Source organism: Tinamus guttatus, unplaced genomic scaffold, assembly GCF_059628265.1.
Source record: "Tinamus guttatus ecotype Peru unplaced genomic scaffold, ASM5962826v1 Tinamus_guttatus_pri_ptg000492l, whole genome shotgun sequence".
Classification (NCBI taxonomy): Eukaryota; Metazoa; Chordata; class Aves; order Tinamiformes; family Tinamidae; genus Tinamus; species Tinamus guttatus.
Window position 1 is genome coordinate 3,346,251 of NW_028289026.1, and position 10,949 is coordinate 3,357,199.

Consider the following 10,949-nt stretch of genomic DNA (forward strand, 5'->3'; position numbering starts at 1 on the left):
CAGATGGAAATCCTCCTTGCCTAGGGTAGAGGTCTGCAGTAGCCCAGGATGCCTCTCCGATGCTGGATTCATGGCAGGACTGACTGCAGCTGCTGAGTGAGGATACCTGGTAGTTCTGGGGCAAACTGATATATCTACCAGTCTCACACCTGAGAACGAGGGTATGTCCCAGACAGCACATGCCATTTTAGAAAAATCATAGAGGCTGCTCTAGTGATGATGTTCAGACCAGTTTAGCCCGGCTGCATTGCAGCATTTTTGTGAACAGTACTGAAAAGGAACATGCAGGTAAAAAAGCAAGGACTCTTCCCCTCCTCCAAAGCTGGCACTGATGCCTCCTGTCATTCTGCACATCCAGCGAGCTCAGAGTCATTGCTTTTGCTTTGTCACTAGACACTCTAATAAACAGAAGGGTCCTGATGATCCTGCTTTAAGAGATTTGTGCAAGTACAGCATTTCTCACTTTTTAAAACCTGATACAGGTTTTCACCAGTGTCTGGCCACACCTTAGTGACACAAAGATCTGCTAAAAAGGGGGGAGGGGGGAAAAAAAGAGCTTTTGGTAGCGTGATCTTAAACTCAACTATACAAAATGCTGTTTCTTTCTTTTCCAGCTATGAACTGAGAGTAATAATCTGGAATACAGAGGATGTAATTCTAGAAGATGAAAATATCTTTACAGGGCAAAAATCAAGTGATATCTATGTAAAAGGGTAAGCACCTCAGGATGCTATCATCATACCAATGCTGCTTGTTTCTTAAAAGGACAAATAATACCTGGGTCAAAATCAGTCACAAAAATTATACTGTGAGCATACGCCATAAGCTTATTCTGTGATCTTGGTCATTTATTATGAATCCTCATTCAAATTAACCATCTATTTTGGAAAATTCTTCATCTTTTTTTTTGCTTTTAGAATCAAAATACTATAAAATGTCATTAGTCCTTATTTCCTGCTCAGGCACTGGCAGCATAAGAGGACCAAGGCCAGCTTTTAACAGAGCTCAAATACAGAATTTGAACCATAAGGTTCAATGCTCTTGCACAGATGCAGAGAGGTGGAAGTAATGACAGAAAAAAAGTACTGCCCATATTAAGACAAGGAAGCAGGTGTATCCCAAGATATTCCTATGGAAAATTCTTTCTAACCAATCACTCCTTATGTGGGTGAGTGACCGTGAACAGAGGGGGAGGACACTACATCAGCACCTACTGCTCTCCCTCTGGATGCTGCCACCATCTAAAAGCCTGTGTCAGCTTTGAAGCAATTACTGTGATGATCAGTAAAAGGGAAGGAATTCACTTACAGAAAATGAAGAGAGAGTGAAAGTGGAGTCTTCAATAAGCTCTTTCCTGATATTGCAGCACATTATTGCTTAAAATTGCTTTCCTTTTTTGGAGTATTGCTTTGCAATATCTGCTTCTGATCAGGGCTTGTACAGAGATATCAGAGAGGAGGGAAGAAGAAATTGTGGTGTAAGTGGAAGCATGAATTATCAGAAATCTCCGCTGAGACTGGTCTTAAATTTCTTGCTGAATTTCTAGTGCTAGAGAGCGAGATGATTATACCAATACAAATTTCCAGGGTGCTGGACACATGGAAAACCGAATCTCCTGCTTGACACCTTCTGCATTGCCAATGACTGGACACAGAGAGGTGCAGGAGGGGCCCTAGCACTGACTGGGGTGGATAAGGAGAATGTTTTCCACTTTGCCTGTTCTGAGAGTCAAATGAACACAGTAAAAGTAAGCATAAGGACAGAGCAGGCTGGTAGCAGCTCTTATTCCTTTGCAGGTTATACCTACAAGCATTTTTCTGCAGCAAACTGAGCAAGCTCTGATCAAGTTCCATAGGGCACCAGGTGCCAATCGTTTGGAATAGGTGATACCAGCAGGTACCCTAGCACAGCCACACGGCTCCAGGATGCCATGAGCATGGTTCTTGCACAGACTGGCCAAGCAAGCCCTCCCTGGCAGGTCCTTCAGTGGTGTTTAATTTGAAATTACTTGCATTCACACAGATATACTCACCTTAGCATTAAGTGAATGCATTCAGCATGGTAGTAGAGCAGTTCTGATGATAACACAAAACTAGAAACTGAGGAAGTAGCCAGGCAGTCCCTTCGAGCTGAGCTGCCCCGCAGTATGAGAGCATCGCTGCCTGCACCGTTGCTGGCAGATAAGGAGAACTCGGAGCAGAGAACTTTGTGCTTCTGTGCCCTAATGATGAACACATAAATCTTACTATGTTCAGGTAGCTCTCTTAGCAGCCCTGGCACCAGAATCTGCTACCAGACATGGATTTGCATGAAGGACTCTGATGTACTTGGGATTATTAACGTCTTTCACCAGTATTTTTTGAAATAATGGCGCTTGCAGGGAGGTGGCCAATTTTTTGGCTGCACTGCAAAGAAATTTAATCTGTACTCAAGCTGTAATAAATCATCCTCAGACCTGAAGCATACATAGCTGGGTCATTACCTTCGGAAGAGAGGATAATGTATGCTTAGGAAAGCATTGTCCTTTTGAAACATATCATTGCACATCAGAGGTTGTTCACACTGGATCAGAAAACGAGAGGAAAAAAATACAGAAGAAAAACTGCAGAGGCTTCGCCAGCCATATTTATGCCATGTTTACACTCTGGAACTACAAGTGCAAACAACTTGGACTCCAAGCACTTAAATCAGCTCTAGGACACTGAAACAAAATTTATTAGCATGGTACAGCATGAATAGAGTGTGATTAGTAAAGAATATAAAAATAATGCTCTCTTTGGCTGTCCAAAACAAGGCAGATATCCTAGCCAAGAGTAAATGGCACAGTGGATTTTCTTTGTGTCTGATATAAATAAAATTCATGATCTCACTCTCAAGTTTTGATCATCACTGGCCATGGCTGTGTCCTGTGCCATGACTGCGAGGTAGCTGAGACCCCTGAGCCATGGTCATCACTGCCCTGCTGCAATCCTGAGCTATGCTGTTACTTCCTACTGACTGGGGAAGAGCTAAGAAATGATCACCCTTGTAACTGAATGCTAAAAAGCACAATTCAAGCTCCTCTAGGGACTACCATGCATTCAGCTATGTGCTTTCCTTAGGTGGATAAAAGGCCTGGAAGAGGACAAGCAGGAGACAGATGTACACTACAACTCCTTGACGGGAGAGGGGAACTTCAACTGGCGCTTTGTCTTCCCCTTCCACTATCTCCCAGCTGAGAAACAAATGGTGGTTAGTAAAAGAGAAAACATATTTTCCTTGGAAAAGACAGAGCGCAAAATACCTGCTGAGCTGGTGCTTCAGGTCTGGGACTTTGAAAGACTTTCTTCAGATGATTTCTTGGGTAAGTGTGCAAAGAAACTATCTGAACTTCAGCGGAGGTTTCATCAGACCTTTGTTTTACAGAGGTACATACAAGGAGGCATCTGGGACTCAAAGTTTGCTTGTATTTTTTTGAAGTACCAAACTGCAAGATTATACCATTTCTTGGAGACTAAATAGCTAGGAACTCGGATGAGACAGCGTTAAGGCAATATAAATGAATGACTGATGATGCAGAAAGCTTCGCAGTTAAGCACCTTGGACCCAAGCTGCTCTGTTGCTCTGCATATCTTTGCTGGAAGCTACTATTTGAATATTTTTGTGTCTGTTTGGTCTCTGAGTGTTGTTGCATTATTTCTCCCTCCAGGCACTCTTGAAATGAACCTGAATGGGTTCCCTCGAGCTGCCAAGACAGCCAAGAGCTGTGACCTAAACATGGTTGTGGCAGTAAGTGAAGAAAACAAGATCTCCATATTTCAGCAGAAGCGTGTCAGAGGCTGGTGGCCCTTCGTCAAGGCTGGGGAGCTCACGGTAGGCATCTCACTAGTGAGTTACAGAAGCTTTTCTCTTGGATTAATGTGCTTTGCTGAGATCCTGAAACAAGACAGATGATAGATACTAATTTGCTGAGGTTACCCAAAGAATAACCAACACTGGCAATCCGTGCAACTTCTCTAAATGCTTCAGTAGTTCTCTGTAGATTAAGTTCAAATGATCTCAGGCAACCAGAGCACTTTATATTATTATTTTGCTTCCTTCTACTGTTCATCTCCTAACATACTGGATGGGTAGAGTGGAGAAATAAGTGCTTCCAGTCAACTTCATGTCAGCTGAGGAATCCATGGCAGAAATCTTATCTACTTATTAATTTCTTTTCTACTTACTTCTACTTATTTTCTTCTTCTACTTTTCACACTTTAAACAGGGCAAAGAACCTGATTCTTGCTAGTGACACTTTGCAAGTGGAAAGGATACAGTCTACTCTTCTTCTTGAATTATACTCCCTAAGCCAATTATTTCTTTATCTAAATGGAAGACAGAATCCAAAGGGGCATGACAACTTTCCTAAGACTGGAGGAACAGACTTTTCAAGACATCTTTTCTGATCAATTCCTTTGTAATTTAGGAAGCAGAAAAGGTTTTATAGGTCCAGATGAAAATATGCTACCTCTGTTTCCTTGTGGTCTTTGAGTATATAGAAATTTGGTGTCTATGTTTCTTCTCTGTTTTTATTTATTTATTTATTTATACCTACAGCCTATTTCTCTTATTTTCTTTAATCAATTTCCTTCATCCTTAGCTGGTTCCCATATTTCTCTGAAAGGCAAAGACTTCTGTAATTGTTTTAACTCAGGACTGGATGGTTATGTATGATTTCTCCGATCTAGGGCAAGGTGGAAGCTGAATTTCACTTGGTAACAGCAGAAGAAGCTGAGAAGAATCCTGTAGGCAAAGCTCGAAAGGAGCCCGAGCCCTTGGAGAAACCCAAGTGAGTGGTAGCATATTAAACAGCTTGAGGGCTGAGGCATTCAACAGAGGGGAACAGATCCCCTTGCACCCCTCCTGGCTTTTCTCTTCTTTTGTGCTCTAACCTTGAGAAGCCGTTTGGCCTACTTGTGAGTCCCAGTGTGCCCGTGTGCCAGGGCAGCCTGGCAGCAATCAGACCTGGAGTATGTTCCAGGTGAGCTGAAATGTCTTTCAGCCAAAATAAATCACGTTACTTTCCATCTGTCCTCAGACAGAGTTCACATGTGGGCCAATTTCACAGTTGACCTGGCTCTTACACTGTCGTGATTTATTCATAAACCCAACACCTCAGTTTGACCATGTAGAAAACTCTGAGGGACGAAAATCATCCTGTTAAGAAGATAAGTTTAAGTGGTTAATGTTTAAGTGCGCTAAAATGATTATATTCAACATTTACTATAACCATTATCGATTAATCTGGCCATTAGGAGACAGACTCTTAGTGCTAGGAAGCAAGAATTATTTGCACATGTATCAGTGTCTTAGTTGCTACATACCAGCAGAAAACTGAATTTTATATGCCTGGTGCTTTTTGCATAACTGATCACATACAAATAAGGACACATAAAACATGCAAAGTGAGGCATATAGGAATCACACAGCTGTAACAAACCTGTTTCTAACTTCACTGTATTTCATAATAAAAGAATGAAGCTTATTTTTCAACATAATATTCTCCAATGAGGATATTTTAAATGATTTTAAAAGGACGGGTGATCCAAAGGAGCACTTTGCCTTTCAATGTTTGACACGCTAAAAGAAAAATATCAGTTGAGATATTTGTATTCAGGAAAAAAATACTTTTAATCCATTTCAGCTCATAAACTGTATATATAATAACATATATGTATAGTAATGAGCTTAAAAAAAGAAATTAAGTTTCTTCCTAAGAAAAAAATTTCTTCTGAAGATCAATTGAAAGTGGTGGTGGTCGTGGTGGCATATTCCATATATTTTTTCTTTGCATGATATATATATATCTTACATATCATGTTAAACATCAAAAAGATCAGTTTTAAGAGGGAGTGCGGTTGCTTAATGCAAAGTCTGCATGCCCAGAGCAGGACCCACAAAGGCCCCTCCTTTTCAAGGTCACATCTCCTGTCTCAGTCCCTGCGCTCCAGGCAGTCTGATGGTCCTGGGCTCCCTGGATTTCACTTCAAGGACACTTTATCTGTAAAGGTGCCAATGTGCAAAAAGGCTGTCGCTGGCCTGGTGTCCCCTTCTCTGCTGCACGGCCTGCCCTGAGGTGTTTCAGCCCACAAACCACAACACTAGAGTTACCTTCCAGATCTTGTTCTGACTTAATGGAGAGGCTCCTGTCTACTTTTTTATCACAAAATATACATCCAACACATGGTTTGACCCAGTTCTACTCTTAATTGTGATGCATGCTTTAAATTAAACTAAATGTATCTAGTCTCACCTAGCTTTATTCTTCTCAGAGACAAGCATTAAGTCCGAGGCTAATCTTTTCATCTCTTTTTATAGCTGCTAATGTACAGAGCAGGGAGTCATCCCATTTAATGCAAATACGTAAGGGTGGGAGCAGTCACCAGCAGGATGCTGGGCAGAGAGATGAATTGTGCTCTGGAAGGTCCTTCCTGTCCACACTGGCTGTGCAGGCAGCCCACGTGGCTCACCAGACCAGACAGCCAGCTTTTAAAGCTCCACAAGATAAATCCTAAAGCAAATAAAGTTATACCAGCAGATCAATAGAAATACCACGTCAGCTAGACAGTCAGGCACTTCAAAAAAAAATTATTCAAGACATTTCATACCTCAGTTCAATAAAATACACAATCTTCAATACTCTCCTTTATATTAGCTCAGACACATGCATGAACTGGGTATGAAAGTTTACCAGTTCAGTGCCGTGGAGATCTGCGAGGAATATGAGGTTTGTTCAAGCACAGTAATCAAAATCCACTGACAGATGGTGGCAAATTGGTTCTGCACTTCAAACAAAATCTTTCCAGGAAGAGGTAGGCCTCAGAAAAGTATATGTTAGGATGGCTACATCTCCATGCCAGTACCTGTCACTGTTAAACGCGCAGAGAGGAACAGGCACTCTCAGTTTGTTTTGCATAATTAAGCTTCTGGATTAAGAAACAAAATAATTTCAAAAACTGTATCATATTCTAGGAGCATAGACCATAGCTCACTCTTTGATGTAACAGAGTAAGGGCTCACAAAGATTAAATGGGAACTAAAGCAAAACATGGACATGAGATACAAGATGCATTGATTTTAGCAGTGAGAGCAATTTCCTACCGGCCAAACCACCAGGCTGGTACCCATCTCTTCAATGCTGCCAGTCATGACAGGATGCTTTCCCGGCAGATCTGATATACAAGTTTTCTGCCTCAAAGCCCAGGCAGGGGAAATTCAATTGCCTGAGTTGCACAGGAAACTAGTTGAATGTGTCAAGGTTTGGGTTTGTCTTTTTTTCTGTATATAAAAGTTATAAAAAGCCCTTGAATACCTGGAAGACATGGAATAATAGTTCTATTACTGAAGTCTACTGTTTGGTCAGTTTTACTATTTACAGTATCCATTTTTTCTGAATTGCTTTATATCTGGAGGGCCTATTTGTTGACTTATTTCTGAGCCATGTCCACCCTCCCTATAAAACACTTTTATTTAAAAGATGTTCAACTGGCCTTTTCAATTTCCTGACTTTCTGTCAGATTGACATTCACTTGCACATCCTGAATTCCCACGATGACTGAGACGTTTACATTCTTTAACAGCTTTCTGAAGTAAGACACAGTCATTGCTCTTTGTGATGTCTAGTCTTAATTTTATTCTCCCTACACTACGATCTGCACAATTACAGTGATATTTGGTAGGAAAGACGATGTGCACCCAATTTTGCTGCTGGTAACATTGCTCAGCACCATTGTGCTCTGCAGGTCATCTCATCACACACAGGTGACAGATGTTGTCTCAGCTCATGGTAGGAGGAAGGCTGTTAAAGTCAGAGGGATAATGAACTCCAAGGATGTGTGGCATGGTGGAGAAGAGATCAAGCCAATATTTTTCCCAAGACAATGTGGTCTTCCTCTCTGTACCTAGCCAGCTTCGTAGCACAAGATGAAGAAGCTTCGGGTTATGAGGCTATTTTTTAGGAGAAGAATATGACATGGGACAACTTTTGGAAAAAAAATAGGATGGTAGATGCAGAAAAAGGTGGCTCTTATGTAGCCAGACAGACTAAGCAGACTTTGGGATCCATCTCTTGTTGTCAAGTGACTTACTTTAAAATCCCTTTGGAAAATATGCTATTTTAGGCTGTAAGCCAGGCCTGAGCCTGTGCCTGATATGGCACTGTGACTACCACCAATAAATCAGATTTATTGTACTGTCTCTTTACTCCTATTTCAATGCTGAACTCATCACAGTGAATAGAAAGCAGCATACTCAAGAAGACCAGGTTAACTGCATTTCTCCTTTAGGATTTATGGTGGTCTTGTCTGTAATCTTGAACTCCATATCTTGTCTTAAATGGGAATAGTTATGAAGTGTGAACTGGAATTTCATTTCCAGTGGTGGGTGGAGAATGCACTCGGGGGCTGATGGAAGATGAGTGACCCGAGAGTGGGTAAAATTCCTAGAAATTCTCTCCAGAGAGTTCATAAATCCTTCAGTGGGATCCCAGGAGCTAAAGGTCCTTTTAGACTCAGTTTTGCAGTGGGGTCATTTTGGAAATATCTAAATCTGCTTTTACCGATGTTTTTCTTTCTTTTCTACTTTCTTCCTTTTTAGCCGACCAGATACATCCTTCTCGTGGTTTGTCAATCCTTTCAAGTGTTTGTATCATCTGATCTGGAGGAATTACAAGAAGTACATCATCATCGGCATCATTCTGCTTATTATCGTTGTCTTCTTGGTGCTCTTCATCTACACTCTGCCAGGAGCGATCAGTCGTAGGATAGTCGTAGGATCGTCATAGGAGCATGGCTCTTGTTGCAATGAACCATACACAAATGCTTCAGTTTAAAAATCAGGCATACAGAGTTAATAAGACTGAAACATATCTCATTTCTTGTAAATAGAAAATGTAACTAGTCCTATCAGAAACTCGAGCTGTCTTAGAATAGTTTAAGATTTTACTTCTTCGGCCGCTCATTCAGACTCAACTTTAATGTGCATTTTCTTTAAGATGCCGCTGTAGATTTAGTGACAATTAAAGTTTCATTCTGTGTCTAAGATTAAGTTTGAAAATAAATTACTTAATAACATGCACAAACTTGACAAATGAAGCATTTATTATTTTTATTGTTATTATTTTATAAGTGAATAAATACTGAGAGCAAAATCTGTACACAGAGACAGAACTACAGTTCAGTGTAATTTTGTAATCAATTATTTTAAGTTTCCAATGACTTAATAAGGGTGCCATTATTTTGAGATAAAAAGTTTATTTTAAAAAAATCAAAATTTAATTCTTTCACTTGGTGTCATGTACAGATATTTTTCCTCGGTCTCCTGAAAACAGCTCTTTGCTGTATAAACATGTGGCAGTAAAGGGAGGAGGAAAGAGCAGAGGTGAGAGATCTTTCTTCAGCTGTAAAGAGCAGGAGACTGCTGGAGGGCTGCAGGAAGATGCAGTCGGCTGCAGGCAGCACAGCTTGTAAAGGACAAGGAATATATACAGTAAACCTTGTATATACAATACCTGGTATGTACAATAAACCCTGTAAAGGAGAAGGATCAGCGAGCCTCCTGTTATTAAATGAAAAGGGGAAAAGCAGATTGAAGAAGAGAACCGCTGTGGAGTGGAACAGCTAGAGAGGTTTAGAGAAAACAGTTAATGAAACCTTGCACAGTTGTTGTCAATGCCAAAAGCTCAAATGAATTTTGGGGATAAAGAAAGTGCTGCAGCTTGTGTCATACACAAGGCAAGGCTCGATAATTTAATGGTCACACTGGCCATGCCAACGCAGGCATCACTCTCAGATGTCCCTTCATGTATGCTGACAGGGCTTAGTTTTGTATTTGGCTTGTTTTAAGGCTGTGTAGAGCAGCTCTGTTACCCTGTCTGGTACCTGGTTACACAGGTACCGGGCAGTGTTTTCAAAAATGGGTGGCAGTGAAACTCCCATAGAGAAAATGTTTTACCTTTCAAAAGCACTTTAGAGGCTTTTATTTGGATGGGGTGAGTTATCTTCTGAAAGCACCTCGTCTTTCCTTTGCTGAAAGTATTGAAAGCATCCCTTCTAGCACGTGGTAGTACTTAATATTTATTCAGGATTTCATAAGTGTTTTATAAGTATTATAATGTTGCATTATTTAGGCATGGGAATAGCTCCACTGCAGTTAGATGTCTGGCAAAGTGCCACACTACATTGGTAAGTGTTTGCTGCCTTGTCTGGCTCCAGGTATCAAGCCCTGGCTCTGGACCACAGCAGCAAATACACAGTGGCAGCACCGCTAGGGAGAGACTGAGATGCTCCAAGTCTGGATGAGCCACCACTTTGCATCCTGCTCCTTCCTTCACATCCTGAAGCAAACAGCCATTCCCTCCAGCCCTTCTGTCCCTGCAGCAGAGCTATTCCTGAACCTCTCATTACCGAGTCTGGGATCCCCAGGGCACTGGACAACCCAGCAACCTGGGCTAAGAACGGCGCCTCTCAGGCAAATTGCAAGCAAGCTAAATCCTCCACTAGTCTTAGGCTTATCGTTTAATTCCACACCTGTCAGCTGATATGGATAGTGTTGTCCCATGGGGCAAAGCTAAATTGAATATCTTTTTTTTTTTTCTTAAGTTTTCCAGATGGCTGCGAAGTAGCAGGAGAGGTAGAGCTGTCAGTAGGTATCAGAGAAATAAAATATAGCATCTCTCAATGTCGAGTTACTCGAACATATGCCAGATGTTTTGGTTTTGCATCTTAAGTGAGTTTATGGTGACGTGGGCTTTGTGGATAATAGGGAGTGAGGTATGTACAGCTGACTCTTATTACTGTCAAGTGCATTTCAAACAGAAAGAAGAGAGCCTTGTCCTGAGCAGTTATCTCAGCATTGGTCTGCAATTATGTTGGCTAAATTTTGAGGCCAGCTGGTACAACTTGGACTTTTATCAACTGTTTTCTGACCAC

The 10,949-nt window shown here is 41.2% G+C and overlaps 1 protein-coding gene across 1 annotated transcript in view; it reads left to right on the forward strand.

Annotated features, from left to right (window-relative positions):
- FER1L6 (fer-1 like family member 6) overlaps positions 1-8,807 on the forward strand; it is a 79,269-nt gene extending 70,462 nt beyond the window's left edge. The window contains exons 37-41 of the mRNA XM_088533336.1: positions 615-713; positions 3,102-3,343; positions 3,689-3,852; positions 4,710-4,810; positions 8,617-8,807. Of these exons, the coding sequence (XP_088389462.1) occupies positions 615-713; positions 3,102-3,343; positions 3,689-3,852; positions 4,710-4,810; positions 8,617-8,803 (793 nt within the window). The 3' untranslated portion in view covers positions 8,804-8,807. The remainder of the gene's footprint in view (positions 1-614; positions 714-3,101; positions 3,344-3,688; positions 3,853-4,709; positions 4,811-8,616) is intronic.
- Positions 8,808-10,949: the final 2,142 nt, after the last annotated feature.